Here is a 17,700-nt window from a genome sequence, read left to right on the forward strand (position 1 = left end):
TTGGCTGGGGCGTTCAGGATGCAGAGGCGAGATAATTCCATATGCGTGTGTCCATGACTTCGAGTGTGTACATTTACATAAGAGGGCCCCTGGATAACTATTTACATGTGTGCATTCTCAGTGCATGTGCAATCATTAGTCTGTGCTAGAACACTTGAATTTACAGGCTGTTGATTAAAAGGCAATAAAAAAAATAACTATGCAATAATTTGATATGAAGAAATGCGGCCAGAAAACGTCCTTAGAGCTTTTCAGCCTTTAACATCTGCAGATCTTGAAGTTTATTCAGTTGTCTTTCACTTGAACAGGATCTGTGTTTTAAGTGTCACAACTTTCAGTTCACAACCTGCAGCTCAAGCAGCTACTTTAGCTTGTGCTTCAAATTCAACAGCATCTATTAACCTTCAGCTTCAACCTCCTTAAACACTTACGAGGGAGCGCTTGATTAATATTTTTTCCCTCCTCAGTTGGAACTTGACGTGTTTTGAGCCTCTTCTTCACTACAACTTCATTTTACTGGAACAACTTAGCTTTAACACTCACTAATTTATGTGTAGTAGTTTATATATAGATAATCCTAGTATTTTGCATTTTGTGATAAGCTCCAAACCTTTCAGCTCTGGTCCTTGACAACTTTTAGATGCGACTCTGCTTCAACACACCTGAGTCAAATAATCAGGTCATTAGCAGGACTCAGGAGAACATGAGGAAGTAATTCAGTTAATTTGTTTTTACAATTTCTGAAATTTTATGACTATATTTGTTTAGCATGGTGAATGCCAAAGTTAATGAATTAATTGAAGATATTTGAAAAGAATATTTCCATGACAGCCTTCTAAAGGGTAAAATTGTGTCCAGGGGACAAAAGTGGAACACAAAATAAAGAAATCAGAAGGTTTACAAAGTTTGCTGTCAGGTGAAGCACATACATCTCAAGCTACTGCTGACATTTTCCTTCTGTAATAAGGGAGTTTCTACAAACTAAAAATGCATACTATGTTTATTTTAAACAACAGGCCAACAACATTACAACATTTTTTCTCAGCCTTTCAAGATGTGTTTTTGTTCTCACTGATAATTATCTGTATCCATTTTCAGGTTGTTTTTAAGTTGCTTCTAGATCATGCTTTACAATTACTACCTATTCTAAATAGACCCAAACTCAAAAAACATGTTTTTTAGATAAACTATGATCCGTGCTTCTAAACAATGAAGATGTTACTGAAGGTGTAATGCTGCCATCTTGTGGTGCAGGTGGAAATAATTTTTGTTGAACTACTGAGTTAGCAAAATGTTCCTATTTTAATCATTTTAACTTTTGATTGGGTTAAGTTTTCTGTAGGGAACTGAAAACCATAGAAATTAATTTTTAAATTAAGATGCTGTTTGATGCCAGGCAGGTTAGCAAGGAGAAGGAGAAGGGATCTTTATTTAAAAGCAAGCAGTGCTACACATCCATTGAACATTATAGCTCTCTGATAAATAAAAACTTGTGTGTGCTACACAGATATAATCTTGAAGACAGAAATCTCAGTTAAATATTACTGACCTATAACAAACCCCCACTGGCAACAATTTGTTTGAGGTACAGTGATAAAGAAACAAGCTAGTGATGCTTCTAGCTGGAAGCAGTTGCCTATTTGAAAAGAAATAGCAACAGCACATCAGTGTATAACTTTAATCTGATCACAGAGATGTATTTAATATAATATGCATTTGCATATAAAAATGATAGAAGCTTAATTGACATATTAGATAACTCCATCTCAGGTCACCGGTCAGTGGTCCCACTGGGAAATATCAAAAATAGGATTTCATTTTAACCAAACTGTATTTATTTGTTTTAAAAAAAAATTTTCTCCTTTTGTTTCTGAGAAATCAAAATTTTCAGTCTGAAAACAACAACAGATGTCTACCATCTTTGCTTATGTACAATTTCTTTTAAATTTTGGCCAAAACAGCTTGTCATTGCTTCTCATTTGGATTTACATCTAAACTGTGACCAGGCCATCCCAGAGCATGACATATACATTGTTGTGAAGTCATAAAATGCGAAAAAGTTCACGGGGTATGAATAATTTTGCAAGGCTATATTGATTGACAAACTCTAAGATCGCTGTCTAATTTGCTGACTCTGCTTTTCAGTGTTCAGAGTTGAGGAGAAGTTAACCTAATGTCCGGTTTCAAAGAGCGAGAAGCATTGTGCACCAGGTCTAATACAAACACGCACACAGGTTAAATTAGAATCACCATCTAAACAGGAAGATAAAGTCGATACACAGAGCGGAAACGCACAGAGGCATGGGCCAAACATGAAAGCAACACTCTGAACCCCCTCAGCTAAGACTCACATCAGGGACTTTCTTGATGTAAGAATGCAGATGATACTATGGTGCTGTTTTAGAGGAGCGATTAATGTGGGTTTACGAAGGGTTTGTTTGACCCAGGGGGAAAGACTTTGACAAACTGTCCCATACTGTCACCTCAGGTCTTCTCTCAGGTCTCCATCAGAATCGTCTTTAGCCTCCTCTGTTTCTATGCAAACACTCAGCTTGTCTTCCTGTTCGCTGGTCATCACCTCTTGCTGCTTCGCAGGTTGAAAGTCTGTCTGCACGGTGGTCTGTGGCTGGTCTCCTAGTTCCTGTTCACACTCTGTGTTCTCACTTGGCCTCCACTCAGCATCCGCGCTGGTTTCTGTGTGCCACTCTGAAACGTCAGCATTTTCAGGCTCATTGTCTCCCCCACTTTCACTCTTGCTCTCAGTTTCTGTCTCCAAGTTCTGCTTGGCCGTCTGCCTGCGAATCGTCCGTCTGTGCACGCTGCGACGGGACTTGTTGCAGTGGAGCGTGCGTCTGCGATGCCATTGGTTGATAGAGTGTTGGGCCTCCACACTGAGCTGGCGGGCAGCCAGCCGCGGCTGAAAGCTAGTGATGTAGAAGAGAGAGGCGTATAGAGTTGTAAGATAGTAGCCACCTGTAAAGAAGATAAAAAAAAAAGAGTCTTAACAACACTGACAAACTTTAGACAACACTGTACGAAAGCTGTGGTTTTGTATTTCAGTCAATATTTCCTTGTGAAAGTGTTGAGATTGGCACCTCGCTGTTAAATTCAAAAACGTAACCATTTTTTGTTAGGATTTGAAGCGATAGTGAAGTGGAAACAGACATTACAAGCAAAAATCTGAAAAGTGTGGAGTGCATTTGTGTTTAGCTCTGTTGAGGCTTTGTGGAACCACCTGCAAGCCTCTTGGCGGTCTGGAAACTGATTTATTCTTTTGAAAACAGCGCCATCAGACTGGATGGGGTAACATTATTTTATTAAATCTTGGCACAAATTCTCTACTGGATTTTGATCTGCGCTTTGAGTAGGCCATTCAAATAGATACTTATGTATGTTTACAGTCCTGCTGGAAGGCGAGTTTCACATCTTTTCAACTTTGACCAGCTTCCTTGTCCTTTATGTCAATAATTCCTCAAGACTGAGGAAAAAGTACCACTGGAAGATTATTTCACTTATAATATGGGAAAAATGTCTTCTTAAAAGTGAAATAATCTGCCAGTGGAACTAGTGCTTTTAAAAAAATCAGTATTAAGGAATTATTTACTTATAACAAGATCATATTTCTTGCTGAATACCTGTAAGTTAGTTCCGTCTTATTTCAAGTGTGCTAAGATATTTGCACTAGAACCTAGACCAAAATACTTGGTAAGAACAAGTGCTTTTGCAGTGAAACCAAAGTTTTCAAAGAGTTTGTTGAAAAGCAACTGAACACAATGTGTCACCAGATCAAATCATTAACATGGAAAAGATCCCATCAAGTTTAACAATTTTTAAATAACTGCAACTTAAACATGTTTTTTTTCTCTTCTTGACAGTTTTTGAATGACGCTACTTATAGTCCGTAAAATATGGCACTTATTGGTTTCACCTTCTCCCTGTAGCTGTGTGGGGTCCAGCAGCTCCATCATGTAGTCCGTGTCCACCTGTAAGCTGACCAAGTTGCTACGGAGGAGCACCCAGGTCAAACAAGGCAGGAAATCATCTGCTCCAAACACCGCACCTGCAATAGAGAAGAGTTTCAGGTACCGGCCCATCCTCACTCAGTACTGGGACATTAACAAACATACATTACCTGCACTAGAAGTAGCATTAGTGCTCATGCTGTGGTAAATGCTCTTGCAGACCTTGAGGAGGATCTGGTTCTTCTTGTTTGGGGAGTAGGTCTCATGCATACTGACCCATCTCTGCTGTATTCTCTCCAATGTGACAGAATCAGGGACTCCGACTCCTTTTGATCCACCAAGTTCTTCAATTCCGTTCTTTTCTAGCAACAGGAAGTTTCCCTGGAGACGCTGAAAGCTGCCGTCATTGGTCCTGGAGGTGTGAATGCAGGAGTAGAGATGGGAGGAAACGGGCTTCAAGGCCACTTTGTGAAGAGTGAGCTCCACCAGAGAGTCTAGAGGAGGATTTAAAGACAAATGATGAGAAATATACACAAGAATAAATGCATCTTGGCAACAAAAGGGTATTTGAGTCTCTCACCGATCTCAGAGTCATTTAAGTCAGTGATGCTGTCCAGTATGGCCTGAATGTCTGGATATTCCAACAAGATCTCCCTGAGCGTGGAAAGTGATGACCTCACTTCCTGTAGGTACTCTGCTCCCATAGGCCCAGTGGGGTCAGAACCTCCCTTCAGGGTCATCTCTACAAATCCTTTAACTGCCTCTCCAAAGGCGTTTCCTTTCTTCTCGCTCATCTCCACCACCCGATTAGTCAGCCTCTTCTTCTGGGACACCAGACCACCGAGTGCCTGGCCCACAGCCGACAGACGGTTGATGACCTTACCAGCCAAGCGGTGCGCTGAAGGGTGGAGGGGCGCTGGGCCTGCTAGTTGGCTCTCTTGCTCCTCCTCTATGCTGCTGATCGACAGCGAGTCAAGCTCCAGCGATGGGGGCTGGAGCAAAGACGAAGGCCTGGGTGGAGGCAACCAAACTCCATCTTCAATCCAGGACACCCTGTGTGGAGACTGAGGCACGGGGCTGCTGTGGCGGTGCTGCTCAGGTGTTCCTGGTGTGGTGGGCGTGGAAAGGCTCCCAGTGCTCGCTCTTTGAGGGATGCTACACGTTAAATCCCGGCTGGGCCTCCTGAGGACCACTTCTGTTGGCGTTTGTGGGATGAGAGGGGAATCAGCGGACCTGGCTCTGGTCAGACCTGCTCAACGAAAAAACCACGCTCTTTTAAATTAAAGCTTAACCACCTGCTTAAAACGCAATCTTTGTGTGTCGATGCATTTGACTCTGACCTGATCCCTCTGTACTGGCAGCTTTGGATACCTGGTCCAGTGAGATGGCTCGTTTGCTTTGTATCCCAGCCCCTGCCCAAGTCCGGGTGGTGCTGAGGCGTCGCTCTCGCCTGACATTTGATAACTGTAAAGCCGCTGGCCGGTGAGTCAACCAGTCATCTCCATGTTCATGAACGTAGAGGGGATTTATGATGCACAGGGCACCATTGGCAGAAGTCAGCTTCAGAAAAACAAGCAAATGAGCAAAAAATAAGATTGGAAAGACTGACTGGTCCGTCTCATATTTAGGCAGATATTTTCCGCTTTTTAATCCCCACATCTGCGAATACCAAGCATTTTAAAAGGCATAGGGAGAACAATTACATTGTTATTATTAACACTAAACCCTTTTATTACATGGTTTTCACAGAAATGGAGACCTTTTTCAGTAAATCACTAGCAAACTCCAATAGAAAAACAATATTTACATAACATCTGCTCAGATCTAGCACTGCACAGTAATAATGAAATAAAAAAATTAAATTGCAATATTATAATAATATTAGATATGATAGTATCAACTGTAATTAACCCCATTTTCCTAAGTATGTCTTTCCTGTCATCGCGTTTATGAACTTTGCATCTTGATCACTAAGCTCAACACCAGGGTTGGCCACCAGGGTAATTCAACTCACACAAATATGACTGCAAAGCAGACTTTTAATGCATGCCATTGGAAACATTATAGACAAATACTGCATCCAAACAGTCATTTGAAATTCCAATTTATTTTTTTTATGGCAATTTCTATTTGCTTCTATTTGCAGCTGCAATGATGTCTTCATTTGATCTTTTAGACTCATGTATTTAATTTCCACTAGCTCTCACAATTCATTTCAATAGCATGCAGTTATACTGCCTGGAGTAAATAACACTTCTGCTTTGCCTTTTTATTCTTCTGATACTGTAGCATACATTGTGTGATCCTCAACTAAGTCCACAAACTTTACTACACTAGGATTTAAGCAAGTGTGATTAAAACGTGACACTATTTGCCATTTCCACTCAGCAATATAACCTCTTAAATTTACATTTGAAATGAAATGGAGATAAAGTCAGAAGAAATTATGATGGATGTGAGAAAAATACAATTGTAAAGCAGTTTTACTAATGTTGTAATAGTGTGTAGGGCATGAAGTGGGCTCCAACATAAATAACTTTTGAAACTTTCCAGAAATCCAGTTAATGTAGACATAACGCAAAGTTAGCAAATTCTACATTATAGAAAATGCTTTTATAAAACATAATTGTTAACAAACCTTTGCTGGTCTAATGGCACACCATGCAGCCACTCCTACTTGATTTAAAAAAGATTCACTCACCACAGCATGTCAAATGCTTTAAGTGGGACTAAAAGCATGGCAGTGTGACAAATGTTCTAATTATTTCAGAAAATAATTATAATTTGACCAGTTGAGGGCCTGCAAAGACTGTACAAAGAGCAACATTTCTGTTTCCAACTTTTCTTTTTTGTTTACTTGGAGAAACAAAAGTAAACAAGCAACAAGCTTGACAAGCAACAGGTTGGAACTATTTTTACTAAGTGGGTAACTAATGTCACAAGCTATCCTATTCTACATCTCTAGGAAGTGAATTATTTTTAGCATGAATTTAACTTTCAAAGTTCCTCCTCAAGTCGCTCAGTGAATGTTTTGTTTAGTGCTACTGCAGCTTTTGGGAGGATTGCAGTACTTTGAACTTCCTCACTGAGTAAAAACAGAGAAGTTGTTCCTTTGGCGGGTACGCTTACTCACACTAACAAAATAACGTACCTGAATAGAGCACATCACATGGCTTGGCTCCTTGTTGGGCATTTCTTCTGCTTGTTGTTCAGGTGGCGTGGACAACCACATTTCTGTAGAGCAGAAATCATTACTTAACATGGTTTTAAAATTACTGTAGTTTTGTATTTTTGATGCAGGAGACTGGAACCAAGGACTCACTAGGTTCAAGCTCAGAGAGACAATCTTGATTCATCTCAGTTGGACTGTAGATCCAACGGGGGATGGACAGGCAGACAGCCAGCACATCCCTGATACGGAGAGAGAAAGAGACATGTAAAAATATTCACAACCCTTGGTAATATATCTCGAACATATGCAGGAAAGGAACCATAAAAGAATTTCACACAACTAATAGATTTAATATGATACAGCAACATAATGCTTGGCAACACAATGCTTGACATAACAGTGAAGTAAAAGGTAAATAATATATGTTTTTTTTTAACCAAAAAAGAATACATTGGGTATTGATTAGTCTGATTATCCAAGAGTTCACTTAAATGTCATTTAATCTATAACAAAATCCAGCTCTTATGTGGTTTGTTACATCAGAAAACAAACGATGTCATAAAGAGCAAGGAGAGCAGCAGAGAGGTCAGGGAGGAAGGTCTGGTTAGGTTTAAAGCAATGCCTGGGTCATAAAACATTATATCATTTTTTAAACTTCTAACACAGCACTCTTTAATCCATTATTCAAAAGTGGAGGCAGGAAGGAACGACTGCAAACTTATTAACATATGCTCTGATATCTAAACAAAACAGCAGTTTAGATATCTGAACAGAAGAGAATTGATTGAATTGATCAGGGAAGCAGCCAAGAGATGCATTTGGCAGAGCTAATTAATTTAGATGCCACTCTGAACAATAAATTTATCTGGACCACGGGTTCCATGACTGGTAATAGGATCGATTATATACTTTATTGCCCCACAGGGGGGAGATTTTAGTGCAACATCAAAGTAAACGGCAATCAAAGCATGTAGATTCACACAAAGATAAAAACATAAAATATAAAAAACAGACAAAGGAATAACACACTGTACAATATGTAAACATGTTGTACTCCTATCCAGCAAAATGTGTAAAAATTCAAGTGGTATAAATACTTCTTGAAGGCATTGTAACAATACGATGTTTAAATTTGCTTAAGAGGTTTGGCAAGACTTTAAAGTTGACATTACCTGTATATCCTATAAGGTTTTTAAGAGAACTTTAAAATCTCCATTTGACTTTATTTCTCTGTATATCTCATACTCAAATAACAAAAAGGTTCAGCTCACAACTGTAAATACGGCAAAAGCAGTAAAGTATGTTCCTACCTGGTCAAAGAGTAGAAGAGCACCAGCTGAGGCAAATCAGAGAAAGACAGACGAGACTCAGAGAGCTGGAAGGCTATCACAGAAAAATAGAGAAGAGTGAGCAGCTCAGTGTCATTACGTTTCATTAAAGTTAAGAACATTCTGAGAATGTGCCTTACATTACATTCCATTACATTTGTGCTTTAAATAAGGAAGTTTATAAAGGGGACTTCTGTAGAAAATTTGCTGTCACCGCTGAAGTGGTTATGCTTGCTGCTTTTCTCAGTCATTCACTATTTTCCTGACAATAGACGGTTTATAATAAGCACGTTTCAGCAGGTCAGCAGATACAGTTTTGAGTGAAAAACAGTGTCATGTGTTTTATTATCACATATCTTAAACCTATTTCTCTGGAGTAGAATAATTATATAAGAAAACTTTAATTTATCAAACAACAGACAGCAGGTGCACAAGTTCAAACAATATGAGTTAATAGTTTGCACAGACACAGAAAATACCTGCAACCGTACTAATCAGGATTTTGCAAAAGGTTAATGTCAGCCTGAATTCCTCCATTTGGGATTTCTTTCCCCTGCTGGAATACCCAACCATGTGTGAACATTTAAGTGAAACAGCCACCACCAGTTAAAGGCTGATGAGTTGGAAATGAATTTCTAGAATTACATGTAAAACTTTTTGATGGCTACAAAAAAATGATTGCATTTGAAGAGAAACCTTCAAATACTTAGTTCACCAAGTATAACTGGGCGGATATTTGAACATATGTAGACATATTTAAACTTGATGGTATCATTGGCCTTATCATAATATTGACTGACTGACGTGTTTGTTTGCAATGTTTAGTGGAAGTAACAAATCAGTAAAGAAATGTCGAAAGAGAAACTCAAAGGACCTCGGTTAACCGGGATCCGCCCAGATAAATGTTTGTATCCATTATTTCGTACCTGTTCCCTTGCAGTTCATTTTATAATCGAGAACTTCTCCATCCTGATCTCCTGCAGACACACACAGTAGGCAGGGCTGAGACGTCACAGAGTCTCGCACAATCAGGAAGCTCTGCAGGGAAACACAAAGTGACTCTTTTAGCTGTCTGAAGTGCGATTGAAGCCTGCTGAGAAGTAAGACGTTTCCTCTGAAACTCCAGCACACACAAACCTCGCAGCGGGGCTCCATGGCAACCAGGCCACAAGAAGAGAGATACCGAGGCGTGGATATAAAACACTGACAATTTAAAAGTGTGGTTTTTGAAAGCTACAGCAGTTCATCTTTTTAGCAACATGGTGTCATTCTGATCTCTCAAAGACTCAAATACATTTCTCTAAGCGATGTAGACATGTGAAGATATTGTGTGTGGTGAAGTTTACTATCATGCGACCCAGATATAGCTCAGTTTGTCTCAGCAGTTCTACATGGTAGATCTTGCAGCAAGATTGATCTAATAATTCAGATTCTGTTCTGCTAATCGACTGTTGGCCTAAAAACAAAAATCATTCACCTTATATGAACAATGAAAATGGATTTTACAAACACATTAGTTATGTTCTATGGTCAAGGGGAAGACTGCTAGCTTGACTTCAAAATCCTCCACAAGAAAGGTAAGCCACTAAAAGGTTCTTGCTCGAGAAATGAGTAGATATGGAATCTGGATGAAAAGTTGAGTGGAAGAAAAAGATGTGTCAGAAAAAGATACACAAGCAACAGCAATAACCACAGTCAGGAGAGGATTTTGGAAAAAGCTCATTAAAAAGTTTGAGGAAGGTTTGTTTTGGCAGTGAGGACCAAACACACACACGTTTGTAAGTCATTTTTTAAAAGTCCAAGTCTTTCAAATATTTGAGGGAAAAGTCCAAGTCAAGTCTCAAGTTCCTTGCCTCAGTTCAGAGGCAAGGGACTTGAGGGACTTAATAGTGCAAATCAAATTTACAACATCTAGGTCACTTCTAACCCCACACTGTGGTAAGTTAGAACTTCAGTCCTTAGGCCGGAGTTATAATGTGAGCATTTGATGGTTCTTTAAATATTTTAATATTTATTAAAAGTTAACTTCAATATTTTACCATTTAACTTATCCTTCCTGCTAAAGGCTACTTTATGTTGTGTTGAAAATTAATCAAATGTAATATTTACCCCTGTAGAAATATAAATATTCAATCTGTTTATGTTGAATTTCTAGAAATAAACAAGTGCTTCTTTGTCTTTGTAACAACTATGGTAGCATCTGTTTATCTCTGTCTTCATTCTGGCGTTGCTTCATTATATATTGAACTAAATATGTTTAGTGGGTTTTCTGATCTACTGCAGCAAATCCGTCACTACATGACCTGAAATCACCACTACATCTGATATAAACAATAAAAATTCACTCGTGACACAAAATCTAGGAAGTATTTCCTTTAAATTCTGTTCCCATAAACTTGTGACTGACATCTTGTCTTTCAGAAACTAACTTTGTGGATTTTGGTTAATGTTTAATTTATTCGAAAACAAAGCAAAAGACCTATAAACATTTATTACATTCACATGACAGGTTTAGTCATTTTAACACAACAACGTCACTGGTTAATCCTTTTAATAGACACAGCATCCTGTTATCCCTTCCAAGTTACTGAAATATGTGTAAAAGCAAAAATGTGATGTCACACTTGTATGCACCAATCAGGATTCAGCAACATTTGAATCGAAATCTCAAGGCAAAGGTTCTCAGTATATGCGTGCTAAAAAAAGAGGAAGCTCTCAAATGTTTTAACCGTTTTTTTAAAAAGGGTTTCTTTCCTTCATCTCAAGAAGCATTTTTGATGTTTATACCAAAAGATTAAAAAACTGAGATGCTGTTATTAGAGACTGCTGTTATCAGTCAGATCACCTTTGCGTTTTCCTGGAAGCAGAAGCAGCAACAGAGCAAAGCGGTAGGTTGAGTCACGGTGGACTTGAGTAACACATTGAGTCCAGAGAAACCGCTCACTCACCTCAGCTCAGAGGTGTTCCCACACATTAGGATGAAAAAATTATGAACATACATGCAGGATGTGGCTTTTAGGCTCAGAGTGCTCAGAAATAAAGACAAGATCACTCAACAAAGAATGACACAAATGACGTCCACTTTTTTAGGTGATTCACTACAACCCAACCGCCGAGTCATTTTTTTTTTTGTTCTACATCTATGTCATACCACAAACTCCACAACACACCGGAAAAGTACCAACAAAAAGCCTTCTTCCTCTTTCATAGGTTAATAACCCGATGCTTCCGGTTAGCATAAACAGAAGGCTGCGATTTAAAACGATCGGCCTGTAAAAAGCTAAAGTCTTTCGCTACTCACAGAGCTTTTCTGCAGCTGGTGCATCCATTTTGTAAAGTCATTTCCCTGATACGTTCAGGCTATGAATCAACAGTACTTCTGCATTTAGCTTAAAAAGCATTCTTTGTATTTTCAGATGTAAAGCAGAAAAGGGAACTGCAGATGCCTCGGAGAGAGCAAGGGCTGAACAGGATAAAAAAAAAAAAAATTCAAGATATCAAGTTTCAGAAAATATTTAGATTGCATAAGAGAACCAAAAGGTTGATGGTGATATGCAAAACATAGCAACAAAGGCATAAATATCACTTTGGGCACAGAATGTCCAGAGTGATCAGAAATTACTCTGAGTACTGAGGGAGAAGCATATTCCGTTTTAGAAACTTCTTACATTGGTTTATAATGTTAAAAAGAGCTGAAAATATTCATAAAACTAAGCAGCATAATAATTTTATTCATGCAGATATAAAACAGAGGGACCACGACATGAACTGCATAGCTTCATCACATCAAGTCTAAACAGATTTAGGAGGTACTGAAAAGGCCAAAATTTAGCATGTCTTTCAGAGGAGAAATTGCTTCATTTCTCACAATAAACAATTAGATGATTAGATTCACAGAGAACTTATCTAAACACAAAAAAGTGTATAGATGATAAACGGTTGGATCATCGGTAGCAAAGTCATAGTAATGTTTCTGTAAAACAAAAACCCCGTTACCATGCCGTAGTTTGACGTTACTTGAATGGATTTGGTCTTGAGGCCCCATTTTCAAAGTCTTGGACTTGAATACATTTTCAGTCCATCCTGTGTTGATCTCAGACCTGCTGGACTCATTTTTTTCCCTCAAGAAAAGTCAGAAACATTGTTTTCTTTACTGCAACTTGGAGAAGCATTCAGGAGTGTCAACATGGATTTTTACAGTGTAAAAATGGAGAGGTAATTTATTGGACACCTTCTTGCTTATGTTTGCCACAACCACTATAATATTGTTACAGCCTTGAAATTGGTTTGGTCTTCTTCTTGACTCAGCCTCTGGTCAGGCGATCTAGACCAGAGTTTCAGTCCTGGTCCTCAAGACAAATTGTCCTTCACGTTTTACGTGCTTTCCTGCTTCAGCATGCCTGACTTTAATTGATGACTGGTTAGCAGGCCTTTGCTTAACCACAATCATTTAAATCAGATGTACTCAAGCAGGGAAACACCAAAAGAAATTCAGGGCAGTGTGACTTGAAAACCAGTAGTTTTAAATCCTGGTCCTCAAAATGCTTTGTCCTTCATTTTTTACAGGTTTTCCTGAACCAGCACACCTGATACAAATAAATGAATTACTTCTTCAACACACCATGAGGTGTTAAAGAATCCTGTTAATCATCCAATTGTCACTCGCTTCTAAAAGTGAAGCTCCTATATATGACCAGCAGAGTTAAATATGACAAGGTTTTCTTTCTTGTAATTTTGATGTTTACATCTTGCAGATTGTTTAAAACAAAATTGAAGGCATCAGAAATACAGATGATCAATAAAATATCAATAAAAGTGATATTTGTTGAATCCACAAATTGCAAATTGTAGCTTACAGAGTTTGGAAGATGGCTCACTTGTCAGTTGTCCAACAGACAATCATTGATCCCCTCCACTAAAAGAGAAAGCCACAAAAGGTCACTGCTAATCACACAGGGCTGTATCCAAGGATTTCCATAGAAAGTTGAGAGGAAGAAAGACGTGTAGAGGAAAAAGGTGCAATGGCAGCAGGGCTAACTGCAGCTTTGAGAGGATCATCAAGCAGCTTCACAAGTAGTGGACTGAGGCTGAAGTCAGCACACCAAGAGTCATTACGAACAGACGAATCCTAAATATGGGTTGCAAATGTTGCATTCCATATGTCAGACCACTCTATAGCAGAGGTGTCTTACTTATGCTGGACCACTGTTGCTCAGTGGTCCAAAGTCCAGTTTTCAAATGAAAGTAAGCTCTGCATTTCATTTAGAAATCGAGGTCCAAGTTGTCTGGAGGAAGAGTGGGGCGGCACAGAAGTGTGAAGTTTCCACAGTCAGTGAAATTGGCTGTGGTTTGGGGGATCATCTGTTGGTTCTGGTCCACTGGGTTTCCGAAGACCACGGTAAATGAAGCCGCTGTCGGCAAGCTGTACGGAGATGCTGGTTTAATTTTCCAGCAGGACCTGGCACCTGCTGCCCACACTGCCAAAGCTACCAAAAGCTGCTTCTATGACTGTGATGGTACTGAGCTTGATGCACCAGTAAACTTTCCTGACTTTTAACCCCATAGAAAATCTATGAAATGTTTTCAAGAGGAAGATAAGAAACACCAGACGCACCAAGGTAGATGACCTGTAGGGAGATATCAAAGAAATCTGGACCTCCATAACACCGTTACCTGATCATCTCCATGTCAGGCGCACTGGTGCAGTAATTTACTCAACAATAAATACAAGAATTTAAGGCATAAAAATGAGCTTTTCAGAAGACTGATCTTATGTAATATTCAGAGTTTTGGGTTTTTATTATCCATCAAAATTACAAGAAACAAAGGGATGAAATATTTCACTCTATGCATAACGATAACCTGAGCCTTATTTTCTAAAGTGAGAACTTTTTTTTTTTTTTTTTTACAATATTCGGATTTTAGGAGCCACACTTCTTGGCCTTTTGACAAAAAGGTGCCTCAACTTTTTCCAACTGAGGATAAGTTTAAAAACAGAAACTTACAAATCATTGTTGATTTTAATGAACACGTATCCATTCATGTCACACAGGCTTTTTCAGCAGGACCTGGTTTTTAAATTCTCTAACATTTGGACGTATCAGAGACTCAGTTGAGAACATTTCTTAAAAGTTTGTCATCTTTTGTTTCCATTTTGAGATAAAACCTAAAAGGCTACTAAAAATATAAGCACTATTTGTTTTTAAGTGTCTTTTGATAAGTGTCTTTGTATAATTGTCTGTTTTTAGATGGCAGGGCAACAATAATATAAATATATATATGTATGTATATATTTTACTTATATACAAGTTAAAAAAAGTAAATAAGTGGTCTGGTCATTATTTCTCAAAAAAGGAATTCATTCTAGTATAGAAATTATGCTCTCAACAAATTCTTGTTTACGAACTTGTCGTCACTGAACAGATAATTCCTCTCTTACCCCGGCTGGTGCTCCACGGATAGCAGCATGGGCCCCCTCTCTGTCCCAGGGGGCCCCGGGACACCAGGCGTCCTGACAGCCCCTGAGTTTCTCCAGCAGCGAGAGTCTCCGCCGGCTGCTTCTCCATGGGATTGCTGTCGTCCCGTTAACAGGAGCATGCACTGCCCTGGACACAAACACTATGACCGGCATGCACAGCATATTTATGCACACAGAGCAACGGTTTGACACCTCTGCAGAGAAAGTTTACAGCCTGGGAACAATCGTAGGTGTAATTTTGGGGGGTTTTTTTTGTAATTTGAATTCTTCCAAAATTTCAAAAATAATTAAAGACAAGTAATCAGGTTGTACTTACATGTCTTTCTTCGTTTCCTCAGAAATTTCTGCACATTTTTCAGTTTTTTCTCTCTTAAACTCCTCTTTCCTTCTTGCAGAGAACGTGTTGCTTAAGAGCTCAAAATACCAGCGGGGCTAAAATAGGAAGTTCACTTTCGTCTCTGCAACACAACCCCAAGAGATTTCCTGCATTAATGGGACAAATTTTCCACATTTCAACATTGTATCAACGACCCGTGCTGCTGAGAAGAAATTTTTCCCTTCTGTCCCGTTTCACATAACAACTAAAGCAACTTAGGGTTCCATTAGAAAACTCACAGCAGCTACTTATACCCTGCCCTTTTCTCGAGTCAGCCTGTGGTTAACCAAAACTCTGAGCAAGTTCTGAACAGACTGCATGTTCTCTAAATGCACCATGAGGCTATATTTATGTGTAACTGCGAAGCTGCGGATGTCCTCTGCTGGGCAACTTTTACAACCTTTAAATGCTAAGATAATCTGTGAATTTCTATAGGGCACAACATGTCACACATGAGAGGAACAAGCTCTAAAGTCTTGCAGCAGAAGAAAAAAAAAGGACAATTTAACAAAGGTTTGAGGTTATTTTGTGCTCTCTGTGAGTGGACTGGATAGCTTTCACAGCTCTGCATGTCACAGAAACCGTTCGCTTTGAGGTGTTGTTGATAGGTCAGTGTTTCCAGGGCAAAAAAGATTAATGGTCGTTTTTAAATCAGAAAAGGTGCTAACCTACATCATAATCTCAAACGATGTAGGATCAAGTACACTGGGCAATAAAGCCCAGTGATGGACAGACAACCAACCACACAGTCCTGGGCTTAATTGCCCAGTGATGGACTGGTGAACTTTCCAGTGCTGACCCCGACGCTCCCCCATCGACTGCTGGAGTGGACGCAAGGAGCAAAATTTCATATTTAACCATTATTCCAACTAACACATTATCCTAAAAATCCATTATTTATATATATATTTTAAAAATAAATCTTTGTTTTTATTGCATACCATAAAATTTTAAGTGAAGAAAGATCTACTCTATTACATGATAATATAATAGAACTTTATGAATGCAGTTTCACACATTATTTTAAATGATTTACTCCCGTTTTAACTGTCCAAAAGGAAATTTGGAACATGTGTCCAATAAGACTTTATTGTTGTCAACATTAAAGCACAATGAGGACGCTGTACCTCTTTAAATAAAAAACATGATTGCGTTTAAACAAGCTAGTGGATTAAAAGCAAAAAATACAAAAATTAAGCATCATTTGTAGGCGTGCGCCGATTACCAATCTTTAAGCTTGACCTGCCAATTCTGTTTTTGGACGACAAAATTATTTTGTCTGAAATGTTGGTAACAGTGGTGTGACTATTTCTAGCTGAAAATGTGCAGACATGACCTTGTGGGCTGGTCTGTCAGTCAAACCTCTCTCATAGGAGAGCAAAAGAGGACAGTGGTTGATTTTTAGACCAATCAACCACTGTTGAATGATTGGATGTGAAGATCTGTTTCACATGTAAGCATCAGCTGATCACCGATCTCCCAAAGTTAAGGAAGGAAATGTGCCGGACGAAGAATCGGTGCATCCCTACTCATCTGTGCTGCAATTGTGGATTTACTTACCCGTTTTATCACAATAAAAGAAGAATACAGTTAGCAGCAGCTTCATTCCGCTGCTTGTTTTTGCTTCAAACCCACCTGGACTCAGCAGAGAAACAACTGAGACTGGGAGTGGAGACAACTTAGCACAAGCCATCACACAATGTTTTCAACATTCACTGTGAATGAAATGAAAGTTTTACGAATAAGAATGAGAAAAAGTTTTTCCAAAAAACTAAAAAAACATGCTACTCAAAGTGAAGTGTACTTCACTTTGCTACAAGTTTTTTTGTACTCGAGTACAAAAAAAAACTGTACTCAAGTAAATTTACTTCATCACTGCTCACCTCTGATATTTGTTGATAGAGAAATAATGCTAATGTTCTGGAGCAGCTCAGAGTTATGACTTGAATCTGACTGAGAATCTTTGAGCAAAAGATTAGGGTGATGGAAAGAAGCTCTTCCTACCTTAAAGACTTCTCAAAGATTTTATTCTTTTTGACACGCAATATTCCACTCAACAAATCATTTTTTAACTTCATTCTCCTTTTACGTTGTTTTATTCTCTTTTGAAAGATGCCAATCTGATTTATTTTCAGAACAAACTTCTTGACTGAATAAAAACGATTTTAAATCTACATCTGCCGGGGGGATGACCTTTGACCTCATCGTACAGAGTTTAAACTACTAAGAAGGAGGAAATCCTGAGCAAATCGTTATTAGGCAGGTGAATGACAGACGGAGCAAAGTGCGGTAACTAGAGTTTCAGTCTGACATTTCCACTATCATTTTTAATCAACTGCATTCATAAGAAGAAAGTAGAATGACACACTTCTCCATTAACACGA

At 38.8% G+C, this 17,700-nt stretch overlaps 1 protein-coding gene across 2 annotated transcripts; it reads right to left on the reverse strand.

The window, feature by feature from the left end:
* Nucleotides 1-1,397: 1,397 nt before the first annotated feature.
* Nucleotides 1,398-17,568, reverse strand: rinl (Ras and Rab interactor-like). 2 transcript variants are annotated; one of them, XM_032590414.1, is made up of 11 exons: nt 15,257-17,568; nt 14,902-15,067; nt 9,389-9,500; nt 8,445-8,517; nt 7,285-7,373; nt 7,114-7,196; nt 5,303-5,522; nt 4,543-5,211; nt 4,133-4,456; nt 3,929-4,060; nt 1,398-2,973 (listed from the first exon to the last, which is right to left on the reverse strand). In XM_032590414.1, coding segments are annotated over exons 1-11 (2,364 nt in total). In that variant the 5' UTR covers nt 15,259-17,568; the 3' UTR covers nt 1,398-2,479. The 2 variants fall into 2 exon arrangements, with proteins under 2 accessions (XP_032446305.1, XP_032446306.1); XM_032590415.1 differs by lacking the exons at nt 14,902-15,067; nt 15,257-17,568 and adding an exon at nt 11,764-11,823.
* Nucleotides 17,569-17,700: the final 132 nt, after the last annotated feature.

Source organism: Xiphophorus hellerii, chromosome 18 (assembly GCF_003331165.1).
Source record: "Xiphophorus hellerii strain 12219 chromosome 18, Xiphophorus_hellerii-4.1, whole genome shotgun sequence".
Classification (NCBI taxonomy): Eukaryota; Metazoa; Chordata; class Actinopteri; order Cyprinodontiformes; family Poeciliidae; genus Xiphophorus; species Xiphophorus hellerii.

What these genes read in the sequence shown, in the direction of transcription:
- rinl (XM_032590414.1), bottom strand. An exon ending in AATGAACTGCAAGGGAACAG is followed by an intron (nt 8,518 to 9,388) that starts GTACGAAATAAT and finishes TTTCTGTGATAG; the next exon opens with CCTTCCAGCTCTCTGAGTCT. An exon ending in CTTAAATGACTCTGAGATCG is followed by an intron (nt 4,457 to 4,542) that starts GTGAGAGACTCA and finishes ATCCTCCTCTAG; the next exon opens with ACTCTCTGGTGGAGCTCACT.